This window comes from Zonotrichia albicollis, chromosome 15 (assembly GCF_047830755.1).
Source record: "Zonotrichia albicollis isolate bZonAlb1 chromosome 15, bZonAlb1.hap1, whole genome shotgun sequence".
Lineage (NCBI taxonomy): Eukaryota > Metazoa > Chordata > Aves > Passeriformes > Passerellidae > Zonotrichia > Zonotrichia albicollis.
Genome location: NC_133833.1, coordinates 3,470,358 through 3,490,121, shown reverse-complemented (window position 1 = coordinate 3,490,121; position 19,764 = coordinate 3,470,358). Strand labels below are relative to the sequence as shown.

General features: G+C 62.7%; 3 protein-coding genes across 6 annotated transcripts; 1 reads left to right on the top strand and 2 right to left on the bottom strand.

Moving 5' to 3' along the window:
- Positions 1-528: 528 nt before the first annotated feature.
- Positions 529-5,559, bottom strand: GPRIN1 (G protein regulated inducer of neurite outgrowth 1). 2 transcript variants are annotated; one of them, XM_074552402.1, is made up of 3 exons: positions 5,018-5,559; positions 3,512-3,605; positions 529-3,310 (listed from the first exon to the last, which is right to left on the bottom strand). In XM_074552402.1, exon 3 carries the CDS (start codon positions 3,268-3,270, stop codon positions 1,879-1,881), a length of 1,392 nt encoding a protein of 463 aa, XP_074408503.1. In that variant the 5' UTR covers positions 3,271-3,310; positions 3,512-3,605; positions 5,018-5,559; the 3' UTR covers positions 529-1,878. The 2 variants fall into 2 exon arrangements, with proteins under 2 accessions (XP_074408503.1, XP_074408502.1); XM_074552401.1 differs by lacking the exon at positions 5,018-5,559 and adding an exon at positions 4,532-4,899.
- Positions 5,560-12,566: 7,007 nt separating this feature from the next.
- On the bottom strand, positions 12,567-17,109 carry SNCB (synuclein beta). 2 transcript variants are annotated; one of them, XM_074552060.1, is made up of 6 exons: positions 16,945-17,109; positions 16,256-16,383; positions 14,770-14,808; positions 14,306-14,424; positions 13,469-13,558; positions 12,567-13,323 (listed from the first exon to the last, which is right to left on the bottom strand). In XM_074552060.1, exons 1-6 carry the CDS (start codon positions 16,980-16,982, stop codon positions 13,291-13,293), a joined length of 447 nt encoding a protein of 148 aa, XP_074408161.1. In that variant the 5' UTR covers positions 16,983-17,109; the 3' UTR covers positions 12,567-13,290. The 2 variants fall into 2 exon arrangements, with proteins under 2 accessions (XP_074408161.1, XP_074408162.1); XM_074552061.1 differs by lacking the exon at positions 16,945-17,109 and adding an exon at positions 16,544-16,789.
- A 44-nt stretch (positions 17,110-17,153) lies between these two features.
- EIF4E1B (eukaryotic translation initiation factor 4E family member 1B) lies at positions 17,154-19,059 on the top strand. Of its 2 annotated transcripts, XM_026791350.2 has the most exons (7): positions 17,154-17,584; positions 17,739-17,824; positions 17,932-18,027; positions 18,142-18,205; positions 18,391-18,504; positions 18,604-18,743; positions 18,860-19,056. In XM_026791350.2, the coding sequence occupies exons 1-7, from the start codon at positions 17,567-17,569 to the stop codon at positions 18,972-18,974; spliced, it is 633 nt and encodes a 210-aa protein (XP_026647151.1). In that variant the 5' UTR covers positions 17,154-17,566; the 3' UTR covers positions 18,975-19,056. The 2 variants fall into 2 exon arrangements, with proteins under 2 accessions (XP_026647151.1, XP_074408160.1); XM_074552059.1 differs by having other exon boundaries at positions 18,391-18,743; positions 18,860-19,059.
- Positions 19,060-19,764: the final 705 nt, after the last annotated feature.

Genomic DNA, 19,764 nt, shown 5'->3' with positions numbered 1-19,764 from the left:
TGGGCTCCTTGTCCCCAGGACCCTCTCTGCCCCGGGGGAGGGAGGTGCAGGCAGCCCCCAAGAGGTTTGTGCAAGGTTTTATTACCCAACATCCACATTGACAGACTGATCCTCCCGCCCCTTCCTCCCCCCGCCCCACCCCCAAAAGAAACGAAGAGGAGAAAAAGGAGAAAATGGGTGATGAAGCTGCAGCGCTGGTGTGCCACAGCTTGGCAGTGCAGGGCTGGAGGTGAGCACAGCCCGGGGCAGGGTGGCAAGGGGATGTTCCTGCTCTCCCTGGCACGGCCGTGGCACCGGACCCACAGCCCAAGGCACTGAGCAGAGCCAGGTCCCAGCGAGTGCCACGGCACTGAGTGGGCACTTGCCACGGCCCTGGCTGCCAGCTGGCACTTCAGCAAGCCCTTTGCAGCCCCACAGGGACAAAACAAGCCCAGGATGTACAGTGTGGGTTTAGGTGGGCAAGAATTTACCTTAACGAGGAAAAACGGCTGCAGTGCTGACTCTGGCACCTCCTGCACTTCTGCCCAGAGGGGATGGTGCAGCTCTCCAAGCACCCCTGGTCTGCAGCCACCTGCCCATCAGATGCTGGGCATGGCCTGGGCCCCCCTTGCTGTGGCACTGTGGGGCTGGTCCTCTGTATGGGGCCAGGCTGGGGGGGCCAAGATCCACATTTTGGCAGGACAATAAGGTGCTGCCAGCCACAGGGATGTCAGCCCAAACACGGGGATATTCACCCCCCCTGCAGACTGACCCCTCACTCCCAACGCTCTTCAGCCTAGCAGAGCACAGGCCACGTAGGAAGAGTGTTTGGAAAGATGGTCTCAGCCCCACAGGCCACCACGGGGTAGGTGGCTCCAGGCAGGACGCTCATGGCTGAAAGTGTCTCTTAAAAAGCTCCAAAAATGCAAACACAGTTCAATAAAAGCTCCCTCCCCCCCACCCTGTAAAACCCCAGCTGTAAAAAGTGGCAGCGTTCTGCAGTCGCCGTGTCTCAGCTGCCATCGGAGAGGAGAAGCCAGCGGGCCCAGCAGGACATGTCCCTGTGTCCCCAGCACAGGGGGCCTTTCCAGCACCACTTGGGCAGCTGGACAGGCCTGGAAGCAGGGCAGGCTCCATGTCCACCACCAGCTGTGGTCAGGATGTGCTGCTTTCCAGGCAGGTGGGGCTGGGGGCCATGGGGACAGACTCCCCAAGCACCTCCAGCCACGGTGACAGGCACGAGCAGCTCTCCATCACACACAGGGTTGGCCTCTGTCTCTCTCAGATTTGAGATCTGTCCTGGTGCTCTGTGTGGCCACATCCTCCCAGCTCCAGGGCACCCACAACATGGCAGTGGGGCAGAGAGAACAGGGAAGCTGGGGGATTGGTGCTTGCCATGGGCGGCTGTGGGGACCCACGCAGGGGCTGGTTGGAGCGTGGCCAAGCCCTGGATAGGCAAAGCAATGGCAGGGTGATGCACCAGTGTCTCTCCAGCATGGGAAGTGATGCTGCTGCTTGGGGTGCCAGAGTTCAGGGCAGCCAGCAGCAAGCACCCTGAGCCATCTTCAGACCTGTGCCACGGGCAGGAGACGCACAGGAGCAGCTGCCTCCATCTGGAAGGAGCCACGCGCTTCCTCGTGCTGAAAAAAGCCACCAAGCACAAAGACAGGGCACCAGTCTCATGTCCCAGGGCACCTCCATGGGGCTACACTCACGGGGGAACCCCAGGCTGACAGGGAGGACCCCAGCAAAGGAGATACCCTGTGCCAGTGTGCAGTGCTCCATCACCAGCACAGCCCTGCACACTGGCACCGGGTGTCTCAGGACGCCAGGGCAGGGCCCCATCCCCAGTTTGGAGAAGCCCCGAGGCACCCCCACCCTGCCAGCACGGGCAGCAGCTCACTCCATGGCAGGGCCGGCACGGGAGCAGCACCGGGGCCGCCGGACGTTCTGCAGCAGAGCCCGAAAGACGCTGGGCGGCCGCTTGGGCTCGCCCTGGCGGGGCCCGCTCTTGACGGAGCCGGTGCGGGTGGCCTGCGGGGTCACCACCCCCTGCCGCCCGTGCTCCTCAATCTGCTTCTCCAGGTGCTTCTGGATGGCCATGCCCAGGACCTCCACCTCCATGGAGGCGCCATACACCTCCCACGTCATCCCCTTCTCATCCCAGCTCACCTCCCGGATGGGCTCCGGAGGCTCCTCCTCCACCACCTCCGGCACCGTCCCCTTCACCTGCACCTCGGGGTACGAGGTCTGCGGGGACTTGGCCACCGGTGTCATCGGCCCCGTGGCCACCGAGCGGGTCTCCACAGGCATGGACACCTGCATCTCCGCGTCCTTCTTGGAGGGCTCCAGGCGCGGGGCTGCAGAGGCTGCCTCTCTCTTGGGGAAGGTGAAGGCAGCAGCCCCACACGGGGGGCTCATGGGGCTTAAGGCCACCGACACCAAGGACACACGGTTGTCCACTTGCGTCCCCATGTCTTGTGTCCCAGTGTCCTGGGGCGGGGTCACTTCAAAGGAGTAGGATTCACAGAGCTGCTTGGCTGTGTGGGGCTGCTTGCTGCTCCCAGCACCCCCATCCTGGACTGAGCTCCCCTCAGCTTTGCCCTGGCCCAGAGCAGTGGAGCTTGGTCCTGCCTCACTTCGACCCCCAGTGCCCGCGGTGCTGGTGCTGGGGGGGTCTGCTGTGCATCCCTGGGGGTGCTTGGGAGCCTCACTGCTCTTTGTCTGGGGAGCAGCAGCCAGGGATGTCCCTTTGCTGTCCAGGGGCTGCTCCTGGCTTGGAAGCTCAGCTGTCCCGGTGCTCGCAGTGGGCTCCACAAATGCCACATGTTTGGCAAGAGCTGCCGTGCTCCCCATGTCCTTGCTGGTTGCCTGGAGGCAGGGATCAGAAACAGGGGAAGTGGGAGCTGCTGCATCCTCCTTCTGGGTGTTGGGGACCCCCATCCCTGTGGCACCACAGGCAGAGGCAGCACCACTCGGTCCTCCGCAGCTCCCTGTTGCTGCTGCCACACTCTGCTCTGTGCTGCTGTCCTGGAGAAGTGTGCCAGGAGCTGGTCCTGCTGGTGATGGCACCTTCTTCTCTGCCACTGAGTTGGCCTGGGTGCCCTGAGACTCTGCCTCAGGCACACAGCAGGTCCTCATGGCACGGGCTCCTGCAGCACAGCCGGAGCCAGGCTGGCACTCGCCCGCCACGGGGCAGCCCGGGGAGCTGGCACTGGGCTCGCAGGCGTCTTCAGCCCCAGCCTGGCAGCTCAGCACCTGCAGCCCCTCGGGCTCCTTAGCGCTGCCCATGCCCAGGGAAGGCTTCTCCCATGCTAGTCCCGCCACGGGTCTGCAAGAGAGAGGATGGGGCAGTGAGGAGCGAGCAGGACACGGACCGCCATCACACCTCAGCTGCCCACTGCTTTTCTCCATACCACCCCTGACAACAGGTTGGGTGGCCACCTGGAGCACTGGCTGTCCCTGGCACAGCCTGTGTGATGGCACACGGTGCCCAGGCACACGGAAGGGAGGAGCAGTGTTGGCTGCTTACCGTAGAAGTCAGCCTCCTCCCGGCGCAGCAGGACCGGGAGCGGGATCCAGGCGCTGCTGGGGCTGCTGGAGCGGGAGACGCGGTGCAGGCACCCCTGCAGAGAGAGTGTGAGCTGGAGAACGGTCCTGGGCACCAGGCTGAGAACCGGGGGCTCGGCAGCCCCCTCCCGTCAGTGGGAAGCTGGGGGCAGTGAGGGGTGAGAACAAGCTGGGCCTGGGGTCCAAGGGAGGATGAAGAGAAGGGCAGGAGCCCAAGCCCTTCCCTCTCCACATGAGGGGAACACGGTCCAGTGTCACCTGGCTGTCCCCAAATCCTTCCCAGCCCCATGGGGCAGAAGCAGGGCAGAAAGCCCCAAACATTCCGGGAGCTCTGCCAATGCCTGGGAGTCCCTGCAGAGCTGGGAGCACATGGGTCCCGCAGGCGTGGGGCACTCCATGCCTCCGGACACGGCCACCCGAGGGTCCCGAAAAAGGCAGAGCCGAGAGGACACAGCTGGAGCCGAGCGTGTTCCCCCAAAGGAAGGCGGCAGGAGCGGGGACCAGGCGGTCACAGCTGTCCCCCAGCAGGGCTGAGCCCGGAGGCGATGGTGCCCGCCCCGTCTGTGGGTTCCCACGGAGCACCCCGATCCCCGGCGGGCCGCGCCGCCCGACCTGCCCCGACAGCACCCCGACCCCGCGGGATCGGTGCCGTGCCCGGTACCGATGCTCCACCAAGGAGCTGCAAGCCCGAGCACACGCGTGTGCACATGCACGGGCACGCACACGCCAGCACATGGCCACGGGCACACCCGCACGCACGGACACGCGTGTGTGTGCACGCCCCGGCCCCTGCTCCCCGGCTGAGCCCCGGACAAAGCCGGCACCGCGGCAGCCCCGGCCGGGGGAGGCCGACCCGCCCCCGCCGCCCGTCCCGGGGCTGCAGACCACCCCCAACCCCCCCCGCCCCGGGGGTGCCGGTACGGAGCGGGCGACGGCAGCGCCCGGCCCGGTCCCGCCACGTGCGCCCCGGGGCCGCCGGTACCTGCGGCGGATCCTCCGCCCGGTGCCGTCCTGTCCCGTCCCGTCCGGCCCCGTCCCGCTCGGCTCGGCTCGGCGCGGCGGCGGCAGCGGCGGCGAGCATGCGTAGGGCGGTGGCGGCGGGGGCGGTACCGTGCCCCGGGCCGCTCCCCCCGGCTGCCGCCCGCCCCGGCACCCCCAGCAGCAGCGGGGAGGCGAGGGACAGCCGGCTCCGCGTGGGGAGGGGGGGTCCCGGCACTCCGCATGTCCCCCGCTGTCACCGCTGTCACCACAGCGGCCCGCCCCGGGAGCCCCCCGTGGTCCCAGAGCCCCCCCGGTACCCAAAGCATCCCCGCGCCGTGTGCCCCGGGGACGAGCATCCCGGCTCTCCCGGTGCGCTCGGGCACAGCAGGACACACAACCGGCACAGGCAGAGTCAGGGGATCCCAAACCTCAGCGCAGGTCCCGCGGGTGCGGGTGACAGCAGCACAGAGCCCGGTCCCGCTCCTACCTGGTGATGGAGGCGGCCGCTTCCCTCCCGGGCATTCCCGGGAACGGGGCTGCGCCCCGGTCAGCCCGAGGGACCGGGACAGCGCGCCAGCGTGGCGGGATGGAGATGGGCTCCCGAGTACCCCTCGCCCGAGGGTGGGGGAGGACGGGGAGGGGAGAACGGCCCCGTCTAGCTCCCGGCAGCGCTTGCCTCTGCTCCCGGGCTCAGGCTTTGTCTAACTCCTTCCCACGCACTCCCGCTCGCGCTGCGGGGGGGAAGGCGGCCTGCTCGCCTCACCTGCATCCCTGCACCCCCCCAAAACCTCCAGCATGACCCCCAAACTGCCCCTCAGCGCCCTATGGGACCAGGCTCCCCTCCCCGACCCAGAGATGTCAGCTCAGAGACAGCAGCTATCGATCTATAGGGTCCGGAGGGGTGGGTGCTGAGGTTAGGCAGGTGTCCCCATCTTGGAGATAACGATAGCACCGGTCCCCCAGCCCTATAGATCTATGGGGTAAGGCTGATTCCATGGGAGCTGGCACACCTGGTTGCTTGGAGACAAGGGAGGTTGGAAATGCTTCTTTCAGTAAACAGCCAGCCTGGAACAAAACCCCGAAGGCTAAAAATAGGGAGGCAGGATATGGAAATTAAATAAAAATCCTTGCCCCCCTCCCTCTCTGGGGCAGAGCGAGGCACTGCAATGTCACCAACGGGCACTCCAGGAGGTGGCTGGAGAGGCTGGAGGGGGGGATGTATCCCTGCACCCATTCATGTGTCCCCTCCTCAAGGTGCTGGTCCCCACACTTGGTCCTGCCTGCTGCTCCCAGTCCTGCAGCATTGACTGGACCCTACTGCAAGCCTGCAGCGGTGGGGGAACTAACTCACTGTGGGGCACCGGTGTGGGGTTACATCCCGTGGTGCCCTGTATGGAATCAGACTCAGTTCCCGGCACATTCCATTTTGGGTCCAAGGGACACCATGGACTGGGACAAGTCCTGACAGGGGAGGAGACAAACACCCCCCGGCCTCTGGCTGGGGCTGTACCGCAGGCAGGAGGCTGCGGGGTCACATCCTGCTGCCATTTGCTTCCACTGCCCCTCTAAGCTCCGCCAGCCGCGTCTCTCCCCATCCTCATCGGCATCTTGCCCCCAGCGTGTCCCCGTCCCACCAGCGCTGGCTGGGGCTTGGGGGGCCGGGGGGGTAAGGGGGGTGCCATGGGGAGCATCTTTCCGTCCCCGCAGGCAGCCTTCATCCCAGGCTGGCTGCCTTCTCCTCCTCCTCCTCTCCCCGCCCGGGCACCTCAGGGCTGGCAGGAGAACAATAGCGAGGAGGATGAGTAAGATGGTCCCCATCGCCTTGGCAACGCACTCCCGCGCTGCCGGCTCGGGAGGAGCCAGGCAGCTGCCTGAAAAGCGCCTTCTCCCTCGGCGGAGGGGGAGCTGGCGCAGGTAGCGCCGCACCCCCTCCCCGGGGCCTGGCCCACCTCCCACGCCGCACGGGCAGCGCCACGTGAACGCGCACCGGGCTCCCCCGCAGCCGCCGGGCCCGCACACGGCGGAGCGGCAGCGCCCGGCCCCGCGCCCGGCTCAGCCCAGCCCGGCTCCGGTGTGCCCGGAGCGGTGGGATACAGCCGGCAGGTTCTGCTGGGAATGTGACCCCTGCCAGGAGAGGGGGTCCCACGGTCCCTCGGCGGGCAGAGGTGTCCCCGAGGAGGTGGTGGAGCGTTCGCAGATGGCAGTGACAGGAGATGCCCAGGGGCACCAGGATTCCATCTCCAGCCACAGCCATGTGTCCCGTGTTGTGCCCCAAGTCGTGTCACCGGCAGGAGGACCTTCAGCGTGCCCAGAGCTGTGAGTGCCTTGGGATGTTACCCAGAGACCATGTTACCCAAAAGCACCAAGCACCCTAAAAACAGTGCTGTTTCCCCAGCTGCCTTGGTGTGGATGTGCTGGGAGGGGGGGGATATCTGATCCCTGCCACCACCTCGTGTCCCAGGTGCCCCAAAACAGCCCGTGCCATAGCCCCGTGGGATGGGAGAGCACTACATCCGGGACACTGCAGTCTGGTGCCTGAGAGCATCATTCAGGATGTTCCTGGGTACAGACAGGGATGTGGCCCCAGGGCCAGCTGGGGGCAGATGCAGGGATGGGGGAACAGAGAGACCCAGCTCTGTCAGCTGCTCTGTGCCACTGAGAGGGACCCAAGCATGGCATCAGTCAGTCAGAGCTGGGTGGTGACACTGGGGAACAACCCAGCCACACATTTCACCTCTCAGCACAGCATGAGGGAGAGCTCTGGAAAAGAACCAACATAAAGAATCATATAGGCAATTAATGTTTTGGGTTGGAAGGCATCTTAAAAATCATCTAGTTTCAACATGCCTGCCATGAACAAGGACACCTTCCACTAGATCAGGTTGTTCAGAGTCCCATCCAACCTCATCTTGAAGGGATGGGGCAGCCACAGCTTCTCTGGGCAACCTGTGCCAGGGCCTTACCACCCTCATAGGGAAGGATTTCTTTTTAATAATTAACCTAAATCTATCCTCCTTCAGCTTAAAGAATTCCCCCTTGTCCTATCACTCCACACCCTTGTAAAAAGTCTCTCTCCAGCTCTCCTTAGGTACTGGAAGGAGTTCTAAGGTCTCCTCAGAGCCTTCTCCAGGCTGAACAGCCCCAGCTCTCCCATCCTGTCTCCACAGCTGAATGCTCCTGCCTTCTGATCATCAATACATTCATCTATCACAACCAGATGCTGCTGTTCCAGAAGAGCAAAACCCTTTCCTACAGTGCCTCTGTGCCTTTGTGGCAGACAGGCAGGGACTCTTCACTTCTCCTCTCTCCTTTCCCAGGGGTTCATTTCAGCAGCTCAATCCATGCCCATGAAGTGAAAGCCCAGGCTGCATTAACAGCACACAAATGCACTGTGGTGGGTCAGTACAAAGGGAACACAAAGCACACGGTGACTTGGGCATAGGATGGGGCCACGAGTCAGGAAAGCTCATTAGGTGCTGTGGAAAACAGCAGGGCTTTGGAAGAGCAGGGTGCCCCCCTGGGCACGGATGAGTGAGGGCAGGTCTTGTTGCAGAATACCCCCCTGGCAGCCCAGGATGTTGGTGTTGATCAGGAGATGTCCAGCATGGTGCTCCTCAGATCAGTCTCTGTGCCTGGGTTGTCATGGATTCAGCTCTGGCTGGTGGCATTTGTGGCAGGCTCAAGGTCCGTATCCCATCCTGCCTCCAGCTCTGCTCTGCAGAGGCTCCATGGCATTACCAGGGATCCATGTGTGGCACGGGGGAGCCATGGCCCCTTGCCTGGATTCACCAACACGGTCACGACTGCCAGAGTCACTTCCTCCCCCTGGGGAGCAGGTGAGCTGGCAGAGAACATCTGTCTGCCTCACCCAGCCTTCTCCAGATGTTCCTTTTTGTGTTGCCATGGTGGGTGTGAGGATGAATCCAAGGAAATGCTGGGTGAGTTCACTCCTCGTTTCCCTGCCGACAGCCCATAACTCACGCTCCATTTGCACAGCCCTCCCTCTCCCGGTGCCAGTGTGCTCTGACGAGTGGGGGGAGACGTTTGTAGTGAGTAACACTCACCCAGCGCTGTGAAAAGCAGCTTGGGGCTGCACAGGGGGGTGAACTCTGGTTTATGGGTCGGTGCATCTGGCTGGAGACGCTGAGGGAGCCTGGAGTGGGGATGCTCCCACCCCTGCCTGCTGTGCTGGGGGAAGGGGTAAATCAGCGAGGGCTTAGAAGGGCAGTGAGCAAAGGGAGCAGGAGTTCACACATCTCTTTATCTCTTTTTTCCATTCCTGGGTCCCCAGCTGCTGTGACTAAACTCCCTGGAGCCAGCAGGCAGGGCAGGACAGCTGCTGGATGCTGTACTGAGCTCTGTGATTTTTCCTGGGGCCTCTAGTAACAACTGTGTTTTGTTGTTCTTGCACAGGAACACGAGCCTGAGAAAATAACAAGGCCTTTTACTACAGAAAAGCCCAAGAAGGAGTTTGTAGGTGGTGGGTTTGTCCCTGCTCTGTAAGCAGTGTGTGCTGGCAGCCAGGGGAGCAGGCAGCAGCTGCCTGGCCAGGCAGATACAGAGGATGCCATCATCACTGCCTGTCACTGTCCTGGTGCTCCACCATCCCTTCACACCCTCCTTTGCCTGCACTGAGAATTTGGAGTAGAGGGACTCAGAATTGTCCTGCTGGGCAGGGCCTCACTTGGACATTATCCTGTACTCCCTGCTCAGACTCAGGCAGGAGTGAAGGTTTCTCCTGCCTCAGGCACACAGAGAGTGTGAGAGAGAGTTCAGTGAGTGCTGATCACAAGGCAAGGACCTCTACACTCCCTCTTGGCAAGGGCCAAGGCAAAGACCCTGTGAAAGCCAAAGCCATTCACACCTGAGGAAATCTGGGGTGGCCCTGGGACATGGGTAGCACCACACTTTGGTCAGGGGACTCCTTGGTGTGCCAGAGACCATTACCAGCCCGTGGAAATCACCCAGTTCTAGATATGCTTTGTTTGGAGCTCAGCAAATGAGTTGCAGGACAAGATGTGGCTGATTTTTCCACCTTCACAGGGCCTGGGATTGGTGCGCTGGCCCCTGATGTCAATACTTGAGGAGTGGGAGATGGATCCCAAACACCTACACCCGCTCAGTGGGGCACTGGGTAAATTCTGATAGCACCAGTTTGGAGCCTGAGAGCTCGGTGGGACCCTGAGAACACCAGCAGTGCGTTTTCTCCTCTCCTCCCAGGAAGGACCTTCCCTCCCTTCCCTGCAGACCAGGTCGAGCTCACAACTGCGGTGAGGTGCTTCCCCCTGCTGTAACTCCAGGAGCTCCTGCTCCTGGCCAGGCGCTGCTGCCCCGATGCAGCGCCCGCAGCTGCCCATTCCCGAGGCCATTGACAGGGAGGAATAAGCTGGAAAACACACGGCTGAAATGCTTCTGGCACTCTGTGCATCCCTCCAAGCCCGCTCTCCTCACAGCAGTTCCCTTCCCGTGAAAGAGGCTCTGAACCAAGGCTGCACCCTGAGCTCCTGCCCGCAGGAATGGTCCTGTCTGTGCTGATCCTTCTTCTCTCCACACATCCTTCTGCTTCGCTGGTACAGCTGATACAGCAGAGAATGAGACAGCTGGAAACCCTGACTACTCTGTGCATAGTTCTGCTGAGTTTTGGGACTCGTTTTGCAGCGTCAGTTTTGCTTTTAGGAGCTGTACCAAGCTGGTAAGGGCTTCGGGGCAAACAGTGGAAAATCCTCTGTCCCAGTCAGGAAAGTTGATGTCCCTCATGGCCCTGCTCTGTGCTGGTGCTGTGGCAGCCAATTGCACTGGAGTGTGAGGTGCAGGATTGCTCAGATTGTGCCTGGATGCTGCGTGGTGCCCACCGAGGGACTGTTTCTCACTGGATCTGTTTTCTATCAGGATTGGCTCCTAGGAACTGAACAGCATGCTGTGCTTGGAACATCACGTCCAGGAGCTCTGGAGGTGATAAAGACAGCATGAGCTGGAAGGTGAGCAGACTCTGCTTTTCACTACCCTCCCACCAGCCAAGGGTGGTGACCTGCCAGGTCCTTGTCTCCATCCAGCCTAAGCATTCACCAAGAACAGCTATGCTGAGGTTTCTATTTGTGCTTTTCAGCAAAAGCTCCTGAGAAGGAGTTGTTACCAGCACAGAGGGTCAAGTTAAATGTTTGTCCCCACAGCTTCCCTCTCCCCACACCCCACATCTCTACTCCCTGTCACTGGAGGGCTTTGGCAAAGTGGGCTGAACACCTGCACACTTGCAGGGAGCAAGGACCATTGGAATGACCTTGCCTGGCTCTTCTCCCCTCTCGGTCTCCATTGTTTTATCAGATCTTCCCCCAGGGCAGAGGAGAGGATGCTCTTGAAGGTACTGGGGCATCACTGTGTTGGCACTGAAAATCATGGGCAGCAGAAAAAAGTGAGCAAGTTATATTTGGACAAACACCAGCTTCCTCCCACCATGTGTGTAGGATTGTCCTGCACCATGGAACAGTCAGCTGAGGTACCTGAGGGCTCTTTGCCTCACCCATCCTTGTTCTTGGGCTCTTTGCCTTGCTGCAGAGACCCTAGGCTGTATTTGAGGGGTTCCCACCCATGGCACCTCATCACAGCTCCTGGCAGGTCAGCCCAAGGTTCATCTTCCCACGGTGACTCCATCGATCTCAGATAAAGCCTCATTCTCAGCAGTGCTCCTTGTTGCTGCTGAGTCCCTCTCTCTGTTCCCACAAAGCTGCGTGCCCCATTTCCAGGGTTGTGCCAGGCTTGTGCCTGGTGCTCTCACCTGGCACTGCCCACATGGGGACCTCTGCCCACTCTTGCTGCCAAACTCTCCTGTGGCAGACACCAGCCTCACAGCTCTGTGCTCTCTAGAAAATGACAGCCATGACTGCAAGTCCAGCCTGGGTGTGGGCAGGGAACCTGGAGCAGGTGTTCACTGTGTGCAGTGAGGGCAGCTGCACCCACAGACACAGCACCAGGGGAGCTGCTCCCTGAGGGTCACAGCCCTGCTGTGCAGGGGGTGTGCACACAGGGGACACCTTGCTTCCTATAAAGTGTTGGTTTGAGCAAGTTCCCTCCCTGCTCTCTGGCTTCCAGCTCTCACAGCTCTCCTGTCTCCCCCCACTCGGCCCCTGCCCCAGCCCCAGCCCCAGCCATGCTGCTCCTGGTTTGGGTCTGCTTGCCCATGGATAGCAGAATTGGCAAGGGAAGGAAAAAATGCTCTAGGGAACAGCCAGGCAGCCCCCAAAGAGCTGCTTCAGTCCTTCCAATAACACACAGTGAGAGCTGTGAGCACTGCTGCAACCAGAGCCAGGCTGGGATTTGCTGGCATCAGCAAACCTGTTGTGAGGCCATGCTGACTGCTGCAGCTTCACTCCTTGCTGGCAAAGCTGGAGCCAGCACAGGTGGGGGATCTAATCTGATATTCATGGCAGGGACACTCAGCCCAGCCTCTCACCCCAGCCTGTGATGCAGTCAAGGGGCTAAAGTCTAGCTGGGAGCCTAGGCTGGGTTGGTGGGAGAGCTGAAGACTCAAGGATGACACTGTGGGGTGGACACAGAACCCCCTGGACCCACAGAACCCTGTGCCATGGCAGGCATCCCACAGAATGTGTGACACCCACCTGCCCTTCAGGTGGTCACATTGCATCTGACAAAGCTGTGGGTGACAGCCATGTCCCCTGCCCCTTGAGGGGACCGAGAGGATATAAAGAGAGGGGAACCAGTGCTGGAGCTCAGGGCTGTGTCTGCCCTCATCCTGGCTTGTTGTTCTCAGCCCCACAGGGCCCCCTGCAGATGCAAAGCCCTGCAGACATCTGCAGGGTGCTATGGGGACACTGCCTGCACCTCAGGTCTCAGCCAGAGTCTGGCTGGAATCAGGGCACAGTGACCTGCTGTGCTGCAGCAGCCAGCAGACAGAAAGGCCTCTTGTCCTCATGAGCAACCAGCCCTGCCCACTCCCCCCAGCACCAGCCCCAAAACTCCTCCTGCCACCAAAGCACGGGGCCAACCCCTCCCCAGGGACCCCACAAGCAGGACCAGGGGGCTACAGACAAGAGTTGGCTTTATTCACGGACACGAGGGCAGCTGTGTCACTGGCAGCTGCCCTCGTATTGCACATCCAGCGACGGGGGAATATCCATGCCACGTCACAACACAGCGTCGGCACTATGGGACCTCGGGGGAGGCGCGGACACCGCCACCACCCAGCAGGCTGGGGAGCGGGCTGGGGCGCCAAGGGTTCACAAAGGCAAAAGACCCGTCCACCCATAGATAGAGAGAGATATATATATAAAAAAAAATAGTTCCACGATGACCAGAGCAGAACCACAGGGACACGCGTGCAAGCGAAATGTACAGCAGCCCGCGAGCAGGAAAACATGCTTTGTACACACACAGACACACCGGAACACGGCCAGGGTTTATGGTGCTGGGAGGGAGACAGAGCCATAAACCCGGGCCTCACACACTCACTCACGCACTCACACACACTCACACACACCGGCCCCTGTGGGCAGTGCCCACGGCTCGGCCACACGCCAGGGCTTGGGGACTTGGACACAGCGGGTGTTTCTCACTGCTAGACATGGTACGGAGACACGGACACGGTCCCTTGGAACGGAACTGGAGGAAGAACTCGTGAGCGAACGGGGCAGGGGCACCCCTGCTCCTCCCCGGCGCACGGGCACCGGCCGGGGCCGGCTGGAGGGGAGCAGGGGGCTACCGGCGGTTCGTTGTGCTGCTGGTGGAAGAGGCAAGGATGGGGGTCCATTATGCCTCTGGCTCGTATTCCTGGTATTCCTCCTGTGGGATGGGGAAAGAAAGAGCCAGTGTGAGAGTTCAGGTGGGGCACAGAGCCCCGGTCCTCTCCAGCCCATCCTCAGCTTTGCTCTGGACAGTGCACTGACCACTGTCCTACTGGGTCCACTGTGCCACCCTGTCCCCTCACCTGTGGGGGTTCCTCGTAGTTCTCCCCCTCTGGCTCCAGCAGCGGCTCAACCAGTGGCTCCTCCACAGCCTCCTGGGCCACCTCCTCTGCCTGAGAGTGAACCAGGAGGTCAGTGCCACACACACACACACAGACACAGCACCCACCCTGCCTGCCCCCGCCAGACCAGCAATGCACCCAGGATACAAGGTGCTCCATGGGGAGCCAGTGGGATCCTGGCACACAGCACCCAGCTGGGAGGTGACATCCATGAGTCCGTGGGATCAGGGGCTGTGTGTGTATGTCCCTATATACACTATTCCCAGCCCCAGCCTCGGGCAGGCAATGAGTGCTGGCACCACGTGGGCCTCGGCAGGCTGCAGGAGCTGGCAGGGAGCTGCAGGAGCATCCTGCATCCCTGGCAGGGGAGGGCGGCGCTGGGTAACCCCTCCCCGGGGCTGGCAGCCGGGAAAGGGGGGCAGCCAATCCCCCCGTGCAGCGGCGGTGGCGGCGGCGGTGGCCTCATTTCTTCAGCTGATGCTATTTTGGGCTAAGCTGGAAGCCAAGGGCTCATGGGGCGGCGAGCTGGAACCCGCTGCCCCTCCCGCAGCTGTCAGGTCACCTCGCAGCGCTGGAGCGCCGCAGGCCCGGGCCAGGCCCGGCCGCCATGGCAGGCCCCGAGCGCGCACACGTCCGCACAGGCCACGCACGAGGCCGTGCCCGCCCGGGGCACGAGGAGACCACCTGGGCACCCTCGTGCTCTCTGCTTTGGGGCTGGGCAACAGCCAAAGGGCTCCTCGCCAAAGCCGGGCACGTGCCAGCCTCCCCACGGGCATGGCAGTGCCCGGGGACTCTCACCTTCAGGTCTGCAGGGAACTCCTCCTTCTTCACCAGCCTGGTGGCCGCCGCGATGTTGCCGGCGCCAGTGAAGGCGGCCTCGCCCAGCTGGGATGCCTGCTCCTTCGCTTTCTCAGCCACTGCAAGAGCCAGGGGTGCCCATCAGTGCCCCCCGTGCCACAAAGGGTGCCCAGCTGTGGCTTCATGCCCTGTGCCACCCACAGGAGAGCTGGCAGGGAGATGCTGGGCAGGATCAGGCTCTCCTCACTTCCTTGCCCTGGTGGGGAGGGGAGGGGGCCATGACACTGCTCTGCAGCTGGGCAAGGAGTGTGAGCAGCCGCTGCAAATCCTTGGTTGCCAGCCCTGTTATATAAGAGGCTTTAGCAGAGTGACATCAGCCCCTCAATTAGCCTCTGATCTCGTTAGTGTGGCCATGCTCTCAGGGCCGGAGGGGTACCGCGGGAGGAAGACAGAGGGGCTCGTACCTGAGGTTACGCCTTGCACCACACCTTGGGTTTTACTCCCTGAGGGTAGAAAGAGACAGAGATGGGGTTAGAGGGACTGACAGCTGGGCTCCAACATGCGCCATGCCCAGACCCTGGCAGGGCTCTGATCCACGACAGCAGCCTGTCCACACCCCATGCCAGGGCACCTAGGGGTCTGAGCACTTGCCTGGCTCCCCTCAAGGCTCCTGTTGTCCCTGCAGGAGCCAGAACTGGGGCAGCACGGAGCTGCCACCATGTGCCAGGCAGGGCAGAGACCCCAGGGCCCAGCACTGTGTCAGGGCACAGGCAGGCAGGGTGAATGCCAGCAGTGCTGCTGAGAGAAACCTTCCACAGGATCCAAACCTACAGCTGGTGCCAACAGAGCATGAAAAGCCCCACAGCTGGAGTGCCCGGAGCTGGGTGCTGCTGCTGGCTGTGCCAACCCTGCCAGGCTCCCTCGAGCAGAGCAACACCACCCAGGACATCCCATGGAATGGGAGTAGGGTGTCTAGGATGGAAGGAAAGGAAGGGCTGGGCAGCCCCTGTAGGATGGGGCCTCAGGCTGTTCCTTGAGCTGCTGTACCAGCAAATACACCCTAGTGAGGATGGGGGCCCAGGGCGTGCACCCACCACTGCCCAGGGGAACAGTTTTGGGGCCTCAGCTCTCCCACAGAGCTTGTGCCCTCTGGAGCAGAACAGAGCCTCAGCCCTGCGCCCTCCTCCGTCTCACTGCAAGCAGAGCTGGCCTCAGCTCCCTCCCTGGGCATTCCAGCACCACAGACTGCCCAGGAACTGCTCCTCCTGCCAGCCATGTCTTCTAGGACTTGGCCCCGAACAGATCCCGCCCCCGAGGGGCAGCACGGAGGGACCCCTCAGTCCCCAGCCGGGGGCAGGGGAGATGCCGGTGTGGGATCAGCGCCAGGGCACTGCCTCTCCAAGGGGGACAAACGCGGTCCCCAACCCCTGCCCCAAGACAGGCACATCCCAACACAGAGGTCACCACCTCCATCATGGTCCCTCTGCTTTCCTGCCCCAGATCATCCCGGCCACAGAGCTGAGAGACCCTCAGGCTGGGAGCTGCAAGGGGTCCGGTGCCCGAGGGTTCCATGGCCTCAGCCTGGGGAACGGTCCCCGACTCTGCTCTTGCCTGCGGATCCCACTCTCCTGCCCTGCAGATTCCCGGTGGGCAGCGAGGGACTGCGGGCACCGACCCTCTGCCCCGGGGCACTCTGCCGCAGGGTGGTGGTGGCGGGGAAGGAGCAGGGGAGAGGGGGAGCGGGGCCGGGGACAGGTGGGAACGCCAGGGGGACGGCAGGAGGATGGGCTGGAGGACGCAAGGGCAAACGCAGGAGCAGGCAAGGGCAAGCAGAGAGAGCCGGCAGGGCAGGCAGGGACGGGCAGAGATTAGCCGGGGATGGAGAGGCAGGGGGCAGGCAGGGGCTGGCAGGGGGCAGGCAGGGGGCTGGCAGGGCAAGCCGGTCCTTACCGACATAGAGGACCCCTTCCTTGGTCTTCTCCGCGGCCTCGGCCACCCCCTGCTTGGTCTTCTCAGCTGCGGCAACCACCCCCTCCTTGGCCTTGGACAAGCCCTTCATAAACACCTCCATGGCGGCTCTGCGGGGAGAGGCCGCAAGGCTTCACCCCGCCCCGGCCCCGTGCCCGCCCGCACCGCGCATCCCGGTCCCGCGCATCCCTTCCCCGCGCATCCCTTCCCCGCGCATCCCGGTCCCGCGCATCCCCTCCCCGCGCATCCCGGTCCCGCCGCCCGCCCGACCTGGCTCGCTGTCGGCGGGGACGGGCGGGCCGGGCCGGGCCGGGCCGGGCTGCGGCGGGGCGGGCTCAGTGCGGCTGTGCCGGGGCCGCGCTGCGCCGCGCTGCGCCGTGATGCGCGGGGGGGACCGCGCCGCGCCGGGCTGCGCCGGGCTGAGCCGGGCTGAGCCGTGCTCGGCCGTGCCGAGCCGTGCCCCGCCGCCCCGCGCCGCCCCGCGCCGCCCTGCACCGCCCCGCACGGCAGCGGCGCCCCCGGCCCTTCGCCGGCCCAGCCCCGCAGGCTCCCTCCCCGCGCTGCGCGGACCCCCGGGGCTGTCGTTCTTCCCATCCCCATCGCTCATCGCGATCCCACCCCACGCTGTCCCCACGCTATTCTGTCCTGATCCCCATCGCGTCCTATCCTACCTTCTCCCGGTCACATCTCCTCCCGTTCCTTGTCCCATCTCGTCCCGATCCCACTGCTTTCCACCTACAGGCTGCCTTTACCCCATTCCATCCTTACTGCCATCCAGCTCCCTCCACATTCCACCCTGTCTCTATGCCATTCCCATCCCCTCCTCGTCATGTCCTCTCCCCACCTCATCCCACCCTATTCCCATCCCACCACATCCAGTTCTGAACCCATCCCCTCCCCATCACATCCTGTCCTGACTCCATCCTCCCCATCCCATCCCATCCTGTCCCTCCCTTCCAACCCGCTGCTATCCCACCCTCCCTGGGTACCATCCTGTCCTGCCCGTACCACACCATGCTCCCCACACCTGGTGCCCAACTTATACAACTCGACTCCCTCTCATCCTGATCCCATCCCGCTCTGAGCCCCTGTCCTCATCCCCCAGCTCCCTGCCCTAGAGAGGGATCCCCATCTCTCTGCTCCCCAGGAGGGGCAGGACTGGCTCCGTCTCCCCAGGACACCACCCACCCACTCTCCCTCCCCACCAGGTGCAGCTGGGATAGCTCCTCATCCCCACCTGCCTGTGGGCACTTAAGGGCCAGAGGCAGCCTGGGAGAGCCTCTGCTGGTCAGGATGGCTACAGGGGAGCAGGTGGGTGCTCGCCCTGTGGGCTGGGGAGGCTGCAGAACACAGAGAGCCCCACCGGCCCTCGGGGTGCCCGGTGTGGGAGGTGGCTGGGGGGGCTGCAAGCTCCCTGTTGGGGTGCTCATGGGGCTCCTCGGGGCTGTCCCGCCTTCCTCTGCAGAGGCAACAGGAGCGCCGCCGCCAGAGGGCCCGGCAGCAAGAGCTGCTCCCGGCAGAGATCCAGGGCAAGCACCCCCTGCAGAACAGGTATGGGAGGCCTGGCCATGGGCAGCCTCTCCCAGCACTGGGAGGGGTGTGGGGGCCGGAGGGTGACTCTGGCATGGCTGAACACCCCATCTCCCCTCTGTCCCCAGATGGGCACTCTGGTTTTTCAAGAATGACAAGAGCAAGATGTGGCAGGCAAACCTGCGCCTGGTCACCAAATTCAGCACTGTGGAGGATTTCTGGGCGTGAGTGTGCATTGGGTGGGCACACCCACCGTGTCCCTTCTGGAGCTGTTCTGGTGGGGGGGTCTGAGCCTGAGGCACCCACTCTCACCTGCTCTGTGTCTCCATCTAACCCAGGCTGTACACTCACATCCAGCTTGCCAGCAAGCTCACAGCTGGCTGTGACTACTCCCTCTTCAAGGTATGACACCCCATCCTCAGAATCCCCCAGCAGCTGGCATTATGGGGGTGCACTGGCTGCTGGTAAGGGTGTCAGCATGGCCTGGCCATAAGGTGGGAGGGGAAGCCTGGCTGGATGTTCACAGCTCCCCAGGCCAGCTCTGGCCAGTACTTGGTGCTCCTGACTGTCCCTTTGCCCGCCCCCAGGATGGCATCGAGCCCATGTGGGAGGACAGCCAGAACAAGCGCGGTGGGCGCTGGCTCATCACGCTGGCCAAGCAGCAGCGGCACACGGAGCTGGACCGCTTCTGGCTGGACACAGTGAGTGCTGCCCACCCCAGGGTCCTGCCTGGGCTGCTCCCCCTGCCCTGGGGCTGGCACAGTGGGGACTGTGCCAGGCTCCCCTTCTCCTCCCAACAGCTGCTGTGCCTCATTGGGGAGATGTTTGATGAGTACAGCGATGAGGTGTGCGGGGCCGTCATCAACATCCGCACCAAGGGGGACAAGATTGCCATCTGGACCCGGGAAGCAGAGAACCAGGAAGGGGTCACCCACATTGGGTAATGCAGCTCTGGGAGAGGCTGCACAGGGCAATAAGGGCTCCCCCTGCTTGGGGGAATAGGCACAATGGGAGTAGAGGTGCTGCCCTGTTCATGCATGCCCTTCTCTCCTCCAGGCGTGTCTACAAGGAGCACCTGGGTCTGTCACAGAAGGTGGCCATTGGGTACCAGGCTCACGCCGATACAGCCACCAAGAGCGGCTCCCTTGCGAAGACCAAGTTTGTGATGTGATTGTGGGGAGAGTGGGCAGCTGCCTATGAAGTCCCCATGTTCTGTCTCACAATAAATTTCTGCATCTGAGCATGGTCTGTGTCTCCAGGGCTCCTGGCAACTTGGGGTGGCCCCTATTTGTTGGGGACATTTCCTGGGAGGGAGATGATGGTATGCCAAATCCTGGCACATTCTGGGTGAGCAGGACCAGGAGCACAGAGCTGGCATTGTGGTGGGCTTGGGACACTGCATATGTCCCCTCACCTACCTTAGAGCCTGGGACCAGTGCCCCTCTCCCTGAGGCTATGGGGGTGTTTCCAGTGTTTTGGGGGGCCCTGGATAGCTGCCAGAAGGCCCCGTCCTCCCCTGGCCAAGGCATGGGCACAGCTCGCTGCCCTGAAAACCTGGGCATGGGAGGGACCAGTGAGGCCCAGCTCATCTGGGTCAGCTCAGCCTGGGGAGCTGGTCCACTTTTCCCCTAAGTCCCTGCACATGTGTGGGACATGGCTCTGCCTTCTCAGGAAGATCAGTTTACCGTCTGAGGGCTGGCAGTGTCCCTGCAGGGTGGGTGTTGGGCTGCGGCACAGCATGGTCCCCATGCTGCATCCCCTCCCACAGACACTCACAGCACAGGTGCTATGAAGCTCATTTCCTTCCCAAGATTTTTTTGGTGCCAGACCTGCAGGTTCACAACCTCGGTCCTTTGAGCCCTGGGACTTTTCTGACTCCTCCTTTCCATGGCCCATGTCTTCTGCTGCCCCTTCTGGTGCTCCTGGCCTCCCATACTCTCTTCCAGCCCCACCCCACACTC

What these genes read in the sequence shown, in the direction of transcription:
- GPRIN1 (XM_074552402.1), bottom strand. Translation starts at nt 3,270, where the DNA reads ATGGGCAGCGCTAAGGAGCCCGAGGGGCTGCAGGTGCTGAGCTGCCAG.
- SNCB (XM_074552060.1), bottom strand. Translation starts at nt 16,982, where the DNA reads ATGGGACAAGGAACGGGAGGAGATGTGACCGGGAGAAG. An exon ending in AGTTCCCTGCAGACCTGAAG is followed by an intron (nt 13,559 to 14,305) that starts GTGAGAGTCCCC and finishes GTTCACTCTCAG; the next exon opens with GCAGAGGAGGTGGCCCAGGA. An exon ending in ACTACGAGGAACCCCCACAG is followed by an intron (nt 13,324 to 13,468) that starts GTGAGGGGACAG and finishes CCCATCCCACAG; the next exon opens with GAGGAATACCAGGAATACGA.
- EIF4E1B (XM_074552059.1), top strand. An exon ending in ACTGTGGAGGATTTCTGGGC is followed by an intron (nt 18,028 to 18,141) that starts GTGAGTGTGCAT and finishes CATCTAACCCAG; the next exon opens with GCTGTACACTCACATCCAGC. An exon ending in GAAGGGGTCACCCACATTGG is followed by an intron (nt 18,744 to 18,859) that starts GTAATGCAGCTC and finishes TCTCTCCTCCAG; the next exon opens with GCGTGTCTACAAGGAGCACC.